The sequence below is a fragment of the Lissotriton helveticus genome, chromosome 10 (assembly GCF_964261635.1).
Source record: "Lissotriton helveticus chromosome 10, aLisHel1.1, whole genome shotgun sequence".
NCBI classification, from domain to species: Eukaryota; Metazoa; Chordata; class Amphibia; order Caudata; family Salamandridae; genus Lissotriton; species Lissotriton helveticus.
Genome location: NC_136071.1, coordinates 1,181,550,299 through 1,181,566,615, shown reverse-complemented (window position 1 = coordinate 1,181,566,615; position 16,317 = coordinate 1,181,550,299). Strand labels below are relative to the sequence as shown.

Genomic DNA, 16,317 nt, shown 5'->3' with positions numbered 1-16,317 from the left:
GCATGTCACAATCAAAGACTGCACAGATTTATTCTGACTCTTTACAGTTAGCATTTAGATGAGATAAACTGTGGTGACCAGCTAACAATTAATTTTCTCATAGTGCCATTGTTAATGCTACTATGTCTTCCCAAGGTTTACTTCCTTTTTAGATTAATTTCATCTATGTTATGTGTTATTATTCATGTTATATTTCGCTCAGATTTAAATAAGACATTTTGTTCTCACTTACTATATTAGAATGTTGTCTTAACATGCACCTGATAACCTTTTTACTACTTTTTCCTTCACTTTTATTTTACTTCTATATGTCTTCTTTTCTATTATAATATTACGATGTATATTGATTTTGTATGTGACTTATTCATTTAGTTTGTTTTTAATTATCTTTATTGTGTATTTTGATATATTGTTCACATTATACTATGTTGTAGACTACATGACATACTGGCGTATCTCATGATTTATTGTTTTGATTCCTCAAAAAATAAAAATAAACTAAATAAAAAAAACATTTTGGGAGCTTGTTTGCTACTTCTTGATAAACTGGGGACTAAGGAGCATATTTAAAAATTAAATGATGCAATGCAGTACAGTGCAGAAATCATTCAGGGAATTGTGAAGCGTGCTACTCACCCTTGAGGGTGTCAAGGCACTGGGGAGGGGGGGGGGATGGGCAGCTCCGGTCAGTCAAAGAGCCTGGTCTTGAGGGTGTTCCTGAAGATGTGCAGAGTGGGTACGCGTCTGATTGTCATCGGGAGCACGTTCCAGACCTTTGCTGTGATGTAGGAGAAGGCTCATCCACCTGTGCTGGCTCTGCGGTTGTGTGGGGTTTTGGCAAGGGCAAGGCCGATGGATCGGAGATTTCTCTTGGGTACGTGGAAGGTGATTCTTTCGTTGAGGCATTGGGGTCCGGTGTTGTGGGGGTATTTGTATGCGTGGGTGACTATATTAAAAGTAACTTTCTTCTCGACTGGGAGTCAGTAGAGGTCTTGTGGGTGATGTGTTTGTGTAGAGGGATGCTAAGGACGAGTCTGACTGCTGTGTTCTGTATGGTCTGGAGCTTGCGGAGCAGAGAATTGTTGATCCTGGCAAAGAGGGCGTTTATGTAGTCCAATCTGCTGGTTATGAGTGTGTGGGTGATGGCTATTTTTAAATTGGGGGGGATCCATTTGAAGGTCTTGCGAAGGATGAGATGTTTTAAAGAAGGTGGAGGTGACGTCATTGATCTGTCGGGTCATGTAGAAGGAGGAGTCGAGTATGATTTCTAGGCTCTGGGCGTGGTCCGTGGGAGAGCTGCCAAGGGCGGTGGGCCATCAGGTGTTGTCCCATAAAGAGGGGGAGGGTACGAGGACGAGGACTTCTGTCTTCTCCGAGTTGAGAGTCAGGCAGCTGCTGCTCATTCAGGTTGCGACGTCCTTCATTCATTCCTGGAAGCTGAGTCAGGTGGTAAGGGGGTCCATAGTGAGGGAGAGGATGAGCTGGGTGTCTTTGGCGTAGAATACTATGCTGAGTACATTCTGTCTGATGATAGCGGTGAGAAGGGCCATGTAGATGTAGAAGAGCACTTGGCTGAGCGATGATTCTTGGTGTGCCCCGCAGCTGATCTGTGTCGGTTCGGAGAGAAAGGGGGGAAGTCTAATTCTTTGTGTTCTACCAGCGAGGAAGGAGCGGAGACAGTCAAGGGCAGTCCCATGTATGCCGGTGTCATGGAGTCTGGTCATGTTGAAGGCTGCAGAGATGTCAAGCAGGATCAGAACTGCAGGGTGTCCTTGGTCGTGGAGTGTGCGGATGTCGTCTGTAGCGGCGAATAGCGCGGTCTCGGTGCTGTGGTTGCTGCGGAATCTGGATTGGGAGGGGTCGAGGATGGAATTTGCTTCGATGAATTTCATTAGGTGGACGTTGCTAATCTTTTTAGTGACTATGGCTGCGAAGGGAAGGAGAGAGATGGATCGGTAGTTCTTGAGGTCGGTAGGATCTGCTGAGGGCTTCTTGAGTGAGGAGGGGCTTGACTTCTGAGTGTTTCCAGTAGGGGTGGGCGGAAGAAGCGTAAGGGACTATCGCGGAGAGGCACGGAGATTGAACCAATCTCTGAGCCTCTCCGCCATATTTCCATTACGTGACACGCGCCCACCGCCCGCCTCCTACTCGCATACCCGCAGGCTCCCGCGCATGCGCAGTTTCCAAGATGAAGCCGCGATGGGGAAGGTTGCGGCAGCAATAAGGTAAGTTTTATTCAAGTTACATTTCAGGCTTTTAAATATAATTTAATAAGGCGGGCAGGAGGCGGGGAGGAAGCGAGAGGCGGGCGGGAGGCAGGCGGGCGGACAACTTCTGTTCCGCCCCCGAATGTGTGGAGATTTGATGCAAATTTCTGTCCTCTTTGCGCAAGGGCGGAAGGGCCGGCTTCAAAGGAGGCATTTATGGTGCATCATAGCTCCGGTGCAATGGGGAGGCAGCTCGGTGGAAGATGTGCAGAGGGCAGGGGTCAGTGGCGGCTCCTGAGTGGATCCCTTTCATGGTCAATGCAGTGTCTTCGGTGGAGACTGGGGTCCAGGAGGAGATAGTGGGCTGAATTTCATTGCTGGGGGGGTAGAGTGGGTTTGGTGTCCTGTGTATGTATGTCGAGGTTGTCGTACAGGGATCTTTTCCAGTTCCATGTAAGAGCCGAGTTTGTTGCAGAGGTTCTGGGAGGGTGTGACTTCCATGGTGTCGCTGGGTGGGTAATGAGTTCCTGGGTGATTTTGAAGAGATCCTTGGAGTTGCAGGTGTTGGTGTGGATTTTGTTTCGGATTAAGGTTCTTTTGGTGGATCTTATGAGTTGGTGGTATTCTGTCATGGCGTTCTTGTATATGAAGAGGTCTTTCAAAGGTTTGCTGTTTCTCCAATTCTTCTTGAGACATCTGCAGGTGTGACTGGATTCTTGGAATTCAGTGGTGAACCAGGGGGCTTCCTAGGTTGCTGTCTGTTGGGGTTGTCAAGGGGCCAGCACGTCTGCGCAGTTGGTGATCCATCTGTGAAGTTCATTGGCTCCGGAGTTGGTGTCGGTCAAGGTGGGGGGGTGCTGAGGTGCTCCTCAGTGACCTTGCTCCAGTTCCTTTGCTGGGGTGGGGTGAGGCTTTGGGTGTGGTGGGATTTTCAATGTGGAAGTGAAAGCAGTATTGGTCTGTCCAGATGAGTTGCGTGGTTTAGCTGAAGTGGACATAGTTGCCTCCTGCGAAGACAAGGTCGAGTTCGAGGTTGTGTCCTGCCTTGAGGGTGGGGCGGTGAAAGCAAAGTTACTGCACTGCATTGTAGAACTGCACCATATTTTCAAAGACATATTTTATTAACATTTTATTATATGGAGTGCAATCACATTCAAGGGCAATATCTTGCACCACATAGTCTTAGTTCAGTAAGACCAGCTGAGATAACTGATAGCAAAATGGTGTACATAAAGGAGTGACTTAAGATAGGATAAAAGGTCAGCTCACATTCAAGAAAATTTAATCATAGTGCTAACCCACACAGGCAAGCTACGAATATGAGTCCTAGAGTATAATAGGCACTAACCTGGGGGAAGCAGGGGGGAATTAAGAACAAATAAACCAAAAAGCAAATGGGAAATATTCAGAACCAAGGGATTATTTATGAGCCCCCGTGCCACTGGAGTGTAACTTTTGGTGACTTTGAATAACCTCATAGATATGTAGTAAGGCAAGATAACACAAATTGCTGCGTTTCTTTACTCTGCGCTCGGGAAACGTTGCATAGGCGTTATGGTTTGTTTTCCTACGCCACACCGATGGATTTTAATGCTGCCGTAGATTTGAAAAACCATGAAACCTGGGGAAAAAGCCAAATACTTCACGCCTTCCGAGGTGAGGCATAACTAGGAGAAATGTCTTTATTTCTAAAAGTTATTTCCTCATTCTGCAGCACACATTGAAAGAGAAAAATACCTCTTAGGTTCTTTCTGTACCCTTTCCTGCACAAAAAGAATACTGCCGACAACACTGGTACCCTTGAACCATGGAGCAAGAGTGACACCGCATCCCCCGCAAAGCCAGACTGTAATATGACGCAAACACCCTCCACGCACCCAACACCAGACGAGACCACCCCTGCAACCGGGCCACCCCGAAACGCACCCTGGGGCCTTTCACCTGCCGGAACTGCAGATTCACCAGCATCCAACCCTCCACACCACCAGCCTGAGAACCCAACCACCTCCGCTGCATCCTCCTCAACACCCGCTCCGCTCTCCCGCAGAGACCGCACCAACGGAGTGGGAGGAGGAATCGCCATCATCCACAAAGACTCCATCAAAATCTCAACAAACACCGATGACACCCTCACCACCGCCGAGCACATGCACTTCCAGATCCACACCGACCCCAACACCACCCTCAGAGGAACTCTCATCTACAGACCTCCCGGACCCCGCCCACAGTTTAGTGACACCATCGCCGACCTCATCAGCACCCGCGCCCTCGCTTCCACGGACTACATCCTCCTCGGGGACCTGAACTTCCACCTCGAGAACAACAACGACACCAACTCCACCACTCTGATCGACAACCTCGGACTCAAACAGCTCGTAACAACACCTACTCACGCCGCTGGACACACGCTCGACCCCATCTTCTCCGCAAGCCCCCACGTCTCCTTCAACCACACCACCGAACCACACTGGACCGACCACAGATGCGTCCACTATACCTTCAGAAAACCCACCACACACCACCGCACCCAACAGCTACCACGCCGCTACTGGGGCAAGGTCAACGAGGACCAACTGACTACCACCCTCGCCCTGAGACCACCCACCGACCCAGACACCGCCGCGACCAACCTCACACAGTGGATCAACGACTGCGCCAACACCTTCGCCCCTCTCAAGACCTCTACAACCAACCACACCAACAAGAAAGCCGCCTGGTTCACCGAGGACCTCCGGATCTCCAAGCACACCTGTCGGAAGCTGGAGAAGAAATGGCTCCACGACCGAACACCAGACAAACCACACAGCCCTCAAGAGCACCACCCGCAGACACCACCAACTCATTCGGACTGCCAAGAAGACCGCCTTCAAGGACCGCCTAGACAACAACGCACACAACACCAAAGAGCTCTTCAGCATCGTGAAAGAACTCTCCAACCCAAGCTCCAACACCAATGACATCCCGCCATCTCAAGACCTGTGCGACTCCCTGGCCACCTTCTTCCACCGCAAGATCACCGACATTCACGATAGCTTCAACTCCGACCCCCCGCACCCACCACCCCTGCGACTACCACTCGCACCAGTTGCCTGACCGTCTGGTCCAGCGTCAGCGACGAAGACACCATCAAAACCATGAACTCCATCCACTCCGGATCCCCATCGGACCCCTGCCCTCACCATGTCTTCAACAAAGCCAGCGCAACCATCGCGCCCCACCTCCGGAAAACAATCAACTGTTCCTTCGAGACAGCAACCTTCCCAGAAAGCTGGAAGCACGCCGAGATCAACGCCCTTCTGAAGAAGCCCAAGCCAGACCCCAAGGACCTCAAGAACTTCCGGCCCATCTCCCTGCTCCCTTTCCCGGCAAAAGTGACCGAGAAGATTGTCAACAATCAGCTGACCCACTACCTCGAAGTTAACAACATCCTGGACCCTTCCCAATCTGGTTTGTGCAGCAACCACAGCACCGAGACCGCCCTCATCACCGCCACTGACGACATCCGGACCCTGATGGACAAAGGAGAAACAGCCTCCCTCATCCTCCTGGACTTATCAGCAGCCTTTGACACGGTCTGCCACCGCACCCTATTAGCACGCCTCCATGATGCCGGTATCCAAGAGAAGGCCCTGGCCTGGACCACATCCTTCCTGGACCACATCCTTCCTCTCCGGCAGAACCCAGAGCGTCCGCCTCCCACCCTTCCTCTCCAAAACCACCGAGATCATCTGCGGCGTCCCACAGGGATCCTCCCTCAGCCCGACACTGTTCAATATCTACATGGCCCCCCTTGCCCACGTCGCACGACAACACAACCTCAACATCATCTCCTATGCCGACGACACCCAGCTGATCATATCCCTCACCGAAGATCCCCACACCGCCAAAGCTAACCTCCACAGAGGAATGAAGGCTGTAGCCGACTGGATGAAGGACAGCAGACTGAAGCTGAACTCAGACAAGACGGAGGTCCTCATTCTCGCACCCACCCCATCAGCCTGGGACGACTCTTGGTGGCCCACGTCACTAGGCACAGCCCCGGAACCTACGGACCACGCACACAACCTGGGGGTCATCCTCGACTCCACGCTCTCCATGACCAGGCAAGTCAACGCCGTCTCCGCATCCTGCTTCAACACCCTCCGTATGCTCCGCAGGATCTTCAAATGGATCCCCCTCGACACGAGAAAAAACGTTACCCAGGCCCTCATCACCAACAGACTCGACTACGGGAACGCCCTCTACTCAGGAACTACAAACAAGCTCCTGAGATGACTCCAACGCATCCAGAACGCCTTGGCCCGACTCATCCTCGACGGCCCCCGCCGCAGCCACATCACACTCCACCTGAGAGGCCTGCACTGTCAACAAAAGGATCACCTTCAAGCTCCTGATCCACGCACACAAAGCACTGCACAACACCGGACCCACCAACCTCAACAACCGACTCAGCTTCCACACCCCCACCTGAAGCCTCCGCTCAGCCAACCTTGCCCTCGCCACAGTCCCCCGCATCCGAAAAACCACAGCGGCGGCAGATCCTTCCCCTACCTCGCCGCCAAGACCTGGTACACTCTCCCCACCATCCTACGACAGTCCCAGGACCTGCTGGCCTTCAGAAGATTCCTCAAGACCTGGCTCTTCGACCAGTAGCCCCCCCCCTCCCTAGCGCCTTGAGACCCTCGCGGGTATGTAGCGCGCTTTACAAATGCAGTGATTGATTGATTGATTGATTGATATGCCAAGCCTGCGTGTGGTCTGTATAACAGCAAACTTTCTGTTCTTCCACCTTCATTAAAATTCTCTCACATTGAGACCATTTGGGCAATTCTTGTCTCCACCCCTGTATGGAGGGACTGTTAGAGGATTCACAGAACATGGATATGTGTCAGCAAACCAGGACATGCGCTAAGTTCGCTAACTTTAAGGTGATGATATTGGAATGGGGTGTGGGGAGCATTCTCAGTAAAGAGACGGTCTTGGTCCCATTGAGATTCTGGCTTGTGGTAACATTGATGAGGCATAGCACTGCTTCCCAATAAGGTGCGAGGGTCAAGCAGTGCCGCACATACAATAAAAGTCTTCACTACCGAGCTGGCTTCTAGGGCAAACTGCTTGGGCCCCTGGAAAAATCCTGTTGATGCACGTTGGAGTTAAGTACACCCTCTGGTGATAGCAACATTGAATCAGTTTAAAGTAATGCAATGCAGGACGTGTGATGAGTGTTACCCAGAACATTAGACCAGTCCTTGTCTGCCCATGTCCATGGCTCATTGGTCTTGAAGATGAACATGGCAACCCTTGGTTTGGGAGAGTCGGGACCAATAAAAGAGCATAACAGCTCATACCCAGCCAGATGTGGTGAAAAAAGTTTTGGGGCAATTGTGCTTGGGGGGTTCAAGTCCATCCCCAACCCCATGGCCAACAAATAGTGGCCACCACTGCACATAGAGAAAAAAGTAATGTCGGGCGTAAAAGTAAAAGTAAAGGCGCTCGACCTCGGACCTGGGGATCTGGGTACGAGTCTCGGTAACAACGCCAAACATCCTGTGATTCTGGGCAAATCACTTAATCTCCCCGTGCCTAACAAAAATGAATGTGTGTCCTCATGTAACGTAACTGGTGCTATGTAAAACGCTCTGATACCCGATTCGGTTCAGGTAAAGTTCAGGTAAAGTTCACGCTATATAAAAAAAAAACATGTCCATTAGTAAAGGGGACGCTCTGCAATTCCTTGTTCGAAACCAGTGCTCCATAATCATCATGCCCCTTTGCAACCAATCATCTAATCTAGTCCAGCCTCCTGTATGAGGGAGATGAAGTAGGGCTGTTAGGGGACAATCTTTTTCTCAGTGCATTGTAGATCCCAGATCCATGCAAACTAGACAGTATATAACAAGAGACCCTCCGTCCCCACGCTGTGCTGAGCTTGCCGTGTGAGTAACAGGGCCGCAATGGTGTATCAAGTGGGTACAAATGGTGATCCCTCCACTGTTTCATCACAGCATCTATCCCGCCAGTGAGCTGCCCATTTGAGTTGCCCTGCAGAGTTATAGAGCTCCATATCTCATACTGCGAGTCCATCGTCATCTGTGGGGAAAATCAGTTTGTTGAGGACTGTATGATGGAACTCTGTTCCTCAAATAAGCAGGACTGGCAGACTATCCATCTCATTGAAGAGGGGCATTGGAAGGCACATCGGAAGGGCAGAACAGTAACAAAGGAAAAATGTAACCTTTTAGTGAAACAAGCATGACAATAAACATTTTCAAAATCACTGCAGACCCACTCAGAGCCCCCTAGGCCCAACCACCACGCCAATAATTAATTTATTTGAGGCAGTGTCATAACCCAATCACCCTCCGTTCCCTCAAAGCTATGCACCTGCAAATTGGTTATCTGTGCCCTGAGCATGCATGGTGCTGTAGTGTGCTGTAGAAATGGAGATTTCTGCTCTGACTATGCAAGGCGCTGTCCTGTGCTGCGGAAACTGAAATCGGTGCCATGAGTGTGCACAATACTGTACAGTGGTACAAAAGGGGGTGGTGATGGACGGAGCATCTGAACCAATCAAACACTCACACCCAGTCAAAAGATCTGGGTTTGATCCATCACCGTTCTTTAGCCCACTCTGCCACCCCAGTTCAGACATGGCTATATGCAAATCAGTCTGACCCTGTGCCTCATGGGAACAGTCCAGCCCGAAATGCCAAGCCATGCCTTCCCTGGACCGGAAACAAGCTTCCGAGGACCGGTTTCTGGCATTCCAGCCTTCTTCAGGCCGGCTTGCTTGAATTCAGTGGCAAAGTGAGCAAGGGACTCACGTCTGAGCATACCCTGCCACTCTTATGGCGGCCAAAGCGGTACAAAAGGGGGTGGTGATGGACGGAGCATCTGAACCAATCAAACACTCACACCCAGTCAAAAGATCTGGGTTTGATCCATCACTGTTCTTTAGCCCACTCTGCCACCCCAGTTCAGACATGGCTATATGCAAATCAGTCTGACCCTGTGCCTCATGGGAACAGTCCAGCCCGAACTGCCAAGCCATGCCTTCCCTGGACCGGAAACAAGCTTCCGAGGACCGGTTTCTGGGCTAAAGAACGGTGATGGATCAAACCCAGATCTTTTGACTAGGTGTGAGTGTTTGATTGGTTCAGATGCTCCATCACCACCCCCTTTTGTACTATACTGTACAGTGGCAGGACAATGGGGACTATGTACAGGTAAATGGGAGAAGTTTAGGGAGGGGCAATGAGGGATTTAGGAACAGGTAAGGCAGTGTTTATGAAGGGACACTCTAATACATAACACACCCACAAAAGAATAAGACGATTTTTATTCAAAAATGGCATTTCTGAAGTTGATATGGCATTAAGGGTGACAAAAAAGCATCAAATATTCACCAGTCAAGACTTGAAGGAAGTTCAGCATCATACAAGGTCATTTACAGGTTCAGAAACACACTCCCATAGAAAATAGTGGGTGTAGGAACTTAATTTAACACCCCATAAGAAAATATGTTAAAATAATTACATTATTTTGACTTTTAAATTATTATAATTAAAAATTGGGAAAAGGAGTTGACCTTGGGAAGAGGAGTTGGCCTAACGGCTAGGGCAGTCGACCTCAAATCTGAGGAACCTGGTTTGAGTCTCGACAAGGACGCGCAACATCCTGTGATTCTGGGCAAATCACTATGGGCCCAATGTAGGTAATAGTCAACTACCGAATTCTAAATACCGAATTTTACTGATTCAGTATTTAGAAATCGGTATTTCAGATGTAATTTGGTAAAAAATACAGAATCCTTAATATTCGTTATTACCGAATCGGTAATTGAGATTCGGTAATAACGAATACCTACCCATTCATTCCTATGGGCTTGGAGGCCCGTAGTAGGAATGAATGTGAAGACATTCAGTATTACCGATTCGGTATTACCGAATTGGTAATACCGGGAGGTATTTCAAGGGTGCCAGGGTGTCCAAAGGACACCCTGTTGCACCCCTGAAATCTGCATGTGTGCACATGTGGCACACATGCATCCCCTAAGGGCATGGATGTGTACCACATGGCACTGCAAAAAAAGCAAGGAAGTGCTTTTTTAAATGAATTCGGTAATTACCACCAACTTGAAGTTGGTGGTAATTACCGATTCCTCAAGGCCAAAAAGCACTCTTTTATGTGCTTTCTACATTGCATGTAAGGAATAGGTAGTACTGATTCCTTAAATGCAAGGCCAATAAGGAATCGGTATTAAGGAATCAGTATTTACCGATTTCTTATTACCGATTCCTTCCCTACATCAGCAATGGCTAAATACCGGTCGGTGACGGTGAAATTGACAGAATTTCACCGTTACCGACCGGTATTTGGGCCACCTACATCGGACCCTTAATCTCCCTGTGACTAAGAAAAATGAATGTGTCCTCATGTAATGCAGCTGGTGCTTGTGTAAAGCGCATTGATACCCCATACCTTTGGGTCAAGTTCTTGCTATATGAAACTCTGTAAAAAAAAAAATCTTTATATAGCGCTCATCAACCCTGCCAAGACATTAAAGCACTTTACGCTAGGCAGCATTCTGCTCTGGAACCCAAAGGCATATGGATTCTTGTTTGGGGGCCCGTTGCGGGCCCCCAGGGGTGAAGGGGGTGTGGGGGTGCACATGGGGGGGTACGCATGGTACCCCCATGCATTTGCGTGCACAGAGCGGCAGGCACCGCGCGGTGCCTGCCGCTTTGTGCATGCAAATGCACAGCTTTCATTTTAACATTGCGGTGGGTGCTGCTTCAAGCAGCACCCGCCGCAATGTTAAAAATAGAGGATGTGACCGCCAGGGTGGAGGTCACATCCTAATTGCACAGGAGGGAACGCCGCAGCACATGCGGACGTTCCCTTCTACTCAGGGCTCGCGGACGGACGCAAGTCCGTCCGCAATCCTAATGGGCCCCATAATTAGGCGTTCAGGACCGCTGACTAGAGGTCAGTCGGTCCAGTTTCCACCACGGTGTCATTCAGAGGAAACTCCGACCGACATCATAATAGGCCCCTTAGTGTGGACTTACTTGCCCCATCTCACTGAAACCAGGAAGTAGAGCCTCAGCCTAAGAGTGTAATGATACTACAAGTAACTTTTGACACAAAGTCATGGCCACTGGGTGGAGATCTCCTAATTGTAAAGTATAGGACAATTTTTTAAAGTTTATTAAACTTTAAAAACAAATATACAAGTATTTCTGTTACATATTAATGTAAATTAATTTTACATATGTACTTTAACAGTAGAAAAAATAGAAAAAATATTACAGCACAACAAACTTAGTTTTGAATAAAAATATTTGATGATTTGAATATATTTGAATATATTAAATTAAATGACATTTAAAAAAAATTTTTTTTTTTAAAATTCCTACCTAAATAACTTATCCATATTTATTTATGATGTAGTAATGTTACCAAAATGATTCTATAGAATCATTTTAAATTAAATCATCTTTAAATGATTTGAGTTATGTTTATTCTTAAGCTTAAAGGTGTGTTAAACTAATTAATAATAAAGAATTGTTTATTTTAAAATAATACATTATTTCTTTAACCCCTCCCATGCGTCGGACGGCCGGCGGCCATCCGACGTCACGGTGGGCGTGTGCGGAGGACGGCCGGGGGCCGTCTGAACCACGCCCACGCCGTAAATCACCCGCACCGCGGCGGAATTTTCGCCGCGGTCAAGGGGTTAAAATTAAAATAAAAGGTATACATATGTTTTAAAATTCTAAATACATTATTTTATTTTAACATTACTTGCTATATGGTGTTATTGTAAGAGCCTGTCTGATTTACTATGGATAGGGGGTTGTTGAAGTACCAGTGGTTGCCCATTTGTGGTGCGGGGCTTACTCCAGGTCGAGCTGGAAAGCATTTACACCTGCTTTGCGGAAATATTTGGATATGCTAACTACAGAAGTGCAGTTTGTGAATACCAATGGGCTTACTGTTTTGAGGGTGAGTGTTTGAACCCTCCTAAACCTCTCCTTAATCAATTTGCTAAAAGCCTTTTTTTTTACCATGAGCAGCAACCAAAGTTATCTATTAAGATATGGTGATGTTTCTCTGTCCTCTAGTGAGGCCATACCTTAGGCTGCCTTGTGCCAAATACACCTTTACACCACAGGGTGAGGGTGATTGAGTTATGTCAAGTTAAAGATTTACACTGAAAGTGTACTCTTCCAGTACAGAATTCAATGTTTCATAAAATTACCACTTTGGATGCGTAATGTATGGTGCAAATTTGGAAATATTTTCTCCAACTTTACAACTGCCTTGAGGATGCGTAATTGTTTGATGCCTATACCTGGCATAAAATAGCTCATAGTGATACTTTATGCTACTTAGAATTACTGTCCAACTCAATTCAGAATCTGCACTGGAAAGTAAGTCTCAAAACAATACTTTGCACCAGGTTTGCACCACTTTTCTGATGTAAACCAGGAACAAACTCTTAGTAAATCTGCCCATAAGCATAACACAATGGTCGTTATTAAAAGGGTATTGCAACACAAAGGAGTCCTCTTTCCCAACCTTAGAAATATGAAAGATTGAGTGGAATAAACAATAAGGTTCTGAATTTATGCCTTTCTATTTCCATGGAGCATTTTGATGCCACTTCATTGCATAATGTTCTATATTAGAAGAAATGTTACTTATGAACTCCAATTAAGAACCTACACTTGTGAGTAATTTACATGTGCAAGTCTTCTTATTTGGGTCTTTGGAAAGGATCATTGGTAGGCATGCAGTGTTTTATCACCTACCAATCTTGTTGGTAATCTCTCCATCTGAGCAGGGGGCACAGTCATAGCAGCAGATGGGTTGCCCCTCCAGAGGGACCTTCCTGAACCCAGGAGGACAGCTCTCACTGCACACAGAGCGAGGGACCTGGAGAGGAGGCGAAGAAGAACATGTGTAAGAAACAAACTGGGAAAGAGGCAAACGTCAGATGTGACATTATCACACAACTAGCAGATTGAGAGACAAATTGTATCTATGTACTCATTTAAGAGATAAGAGGAGGATGAACTAAAGGGCAGATGTCATAGCATCAGTGTGAGCGATACTTGAAGGAAGAGATGTGGGGCACATGTGATTGCATCAGTGCGAGGGATCCAGGGAGTTAGATATGCATGGGCACATGTGAATGTATCAGTGCGAGTGATACTTGGAATGATGCTTGGAGGAAGAGATACATGGCACATGTGATTGCATCAATGTGAAGGATACAGAAATTGAGAGATGTGGCACACATGTGATAGCAGCAGTGTGACAGATCCAGAGAGTAAAAGATGAGGAGCACATGTGAGTGCATCAATGTAAGCGATACTTGGAGGAAGAGATGTGGGGCACATGTGATAAGCATCATTGCTAGGCATCGAGGAAGTGAGAGATGTGGGGCACATGTGATAGCATCAGAGCGAGGGATTCAGGAAGTGAGAGATGCGGAACACATGTCATAGCATCATTGCGAGAGATCCACCGAGGAAGCGATGCAGGGCACATATGATTGTATCGGTGCAAAGGATTCAGGAAGAACAGATTTGGAGCACATGTCATAGCATCAGTGCGAGGGATCCGGGAGTGAGAAATGCAGGGCATTTGTGAGTGCATCAGTGTGAGCAATCCATGTAGTGAGAGATGCGGGCACATGTGACTGCATAAGTGTGAGGGATCCAAGAAGAAGAGATGCAGGGCACATGTCATAGCATCAGTGTGAGGGATACATGGAGGAAGAGTGCAGGGCACATGTAAATGCATCAGTGTGAGGGATACATGGAGGAAGAGATACAAGGCACATGTAATTTCATCAGTGTGAGTGATACATGGAGTGAGAGTTGTTGGACACATGAAATTGCATCAGTGCGATGGATCCAGGACAAAGAGATGCAGGGCATATGTCATAGCATCAGTGTGAGGGATCCAGGAAGAAGAGATGCAGGCACATGTGAGTGCTTCAGTGTGAGGGATACTTGGAGGAGAAGATGCGGGCACATGTTATTGTATCAGTGTGAGGGATCCAAGAAGAAGAGTGCAGGGCACATGTAATTGCATCAGTGCAAGGGATATAGGGAGTGAGCGATGCGGGGCAAATGTCATAGCATCAGTGCGAGGGATCCAGGGAGTGAGAGATGTGGGCACATGTCAAAGCATTAGTGCGAATGATCCATGTAGGAAGGGGTGCAAGTCACATGTCATAGTATCAGTGTGAGGAACCCTGTGAATCAGAGAATTGAGGCACATGTTATAGCATCAGTGCGAGGGATCCAGTGAGTGAGAGCTGCAGGTGATATTGGAGTGCATCAGTGTGAGGGATACTAAAAAGAAGCAAAGCTGTGCACATGTGATTGCATCAGTGCGAGGGATATAGGAAGTGAGAGATGCGGGCACATGTCAGGGTATCAATGCGAGGCATCCATGGAGTTAGAGATGCAGAGCACTTGCTATAGCATCAGTGTGAGGGATTCATGGAGGAGGAGATGCGGGGCACATGTCATAGCATCAGTGCGAGTGATCCAGGAATGAGATGCAGAAGACATGTGATTGCATCAGTGCGAGGGATCCAGGGAGGAACAGATGCTGGCCACATGTGATTACATCAGTGCGAGGGATCCATGATGAAGACATGTGGGGTAGTTGTGATTGCACCAGTGCAAGGGATCCATGGAGGAACAGATGCAGGCAGATGCATTGCATCAGTTTAATGGGTCCAGGGAGTTCATGATGCGGGGCACATGTGATTGCATCAGTGCGAGGGATCCATGGAGGAACAGATGTGGGCCAATTTGTGATAAAATCAGTTTACAGGATCTATGGTTGAAGATATGTGGGGCAGAAGTGATAACATCAGTATGAAAGATCCAGGGAGGAAATACCAAAGGGCACACTATATTACAGAGCGAGGGACTTGTGGAGGAAGAGACACAAGGTACATGCCCTATTAATACAGAGCAAGGAGTTCTGAGGACAATGAGCTAAAGAGACTAGGTGTTCTTAGCAAGCTACACAGGGTGTCCAATCCACAGACCTATTTGAATGTGTAAAGCCATTTTAAAAATAAGATTTTCTTCAGAATAAACAAACTTGTTTGTGGACATTGACAATAATTTGCTGACTCATTCCCACCTTTTAAATAGTGGAGACTTACATCAGTAATGAGCAGGAGTTAATCCATGTCCAGAATGCAAGTGTGCAGTTAAAGAACTCCAACATTGGTAAAAATGCAGAGGAAAGGGTTCTCAGCAGTAGGGCAACATTCGCTTTCTAGGAGTACTTCTGAAAATGTTTAGGAATGCCTCCCAAAATATTTTGTCCTTTAAAATGCAAGGGCAAACTTGTTGAGTTATATTTATATTTTAATTTGTGTATGTGACAGTCAAAGAACAAGTCCTTGGAGGGAGACAAGACAAAGATGATCTGCCCAAATATTAATGATAGGTATTTTTAATTCAATCCAATTCTTATTTATTGTACTATGGAACTCAACAGAGATCCACATAAAGAATACAGCAATTCATCCTCATCTTCAATGCAAGAATATTAAAGCACAAAAGAAACACATACCACTACAGTTGAAAGATAAAGTGATCGTCCATGCAAGTTCAAGTTCAAGTTCAAGTTTATTTGTTTGATTAATTTAAAAAATCTTACAAAAAAGTACACTTTAAAATGTCTTCAACAATAAAAAGTTAACGAACGGGGATCCATAGGGTATCCTTCAGATTACCCAAAACTGTAATTGACAAATCTAATACAAAACCTCATTCGCTGAGAATGTATACAACCTAATTGGGGCATATTACCAAGAGCTTTATCTCCACTGTTTTGTCTTTAAAAGCCTAAAAAGCAGAGATAAAACTCTTGCCCTATTAACAAGAGGGTGATAACATACATTAGCGCATGTTAGCACCCTTTAACCCGACGCCTCCCTTTGCATCTCAAATGAGATGCAAAGTGGGCGTCACTGGGCAGTAAAACCTTGCAAATATCGCTGATCTGCACATCGTGATATTAGAAGACTGCCCTAGCATTTTAGCAGATGTTAGTTTTTGGAGAA

At 47.0% G+C, this 16,317-nt stretch overlaps 1 protein-coding gene across 2 annotated transcripts in view; it reads right to left on the bottom strand.

The window, feature by feature from the left end:
• LOC144784921 (vomeronasal type-2 receptor 26-like) overlaps nt 1-16,317 on the bottom strand; it is a 1,049,209-nt gene that overhangs the window by 1,029,206 nt on the left and 3,686 nt on the right. Inside the window, exon 1 of one of the 2 annotated variants that reach the window (XR_013601714.1) lies at nt 13,025-13,147. Coding sequence is in view for 1 of the 2 variants with exons in the window: in XM_078664034.1 (XP_078520160.1) it covers nt 13,025-13,148 (124 nt within the window). In the remaining variant the exon portion in view is untranslated. Of the gene's footprint in view, nt 1-13,024; nt 13,149-16,317 lie in introns of those variants that run through there. The other variant, XM_078664034.1, reaches the window with a different exon arrangement.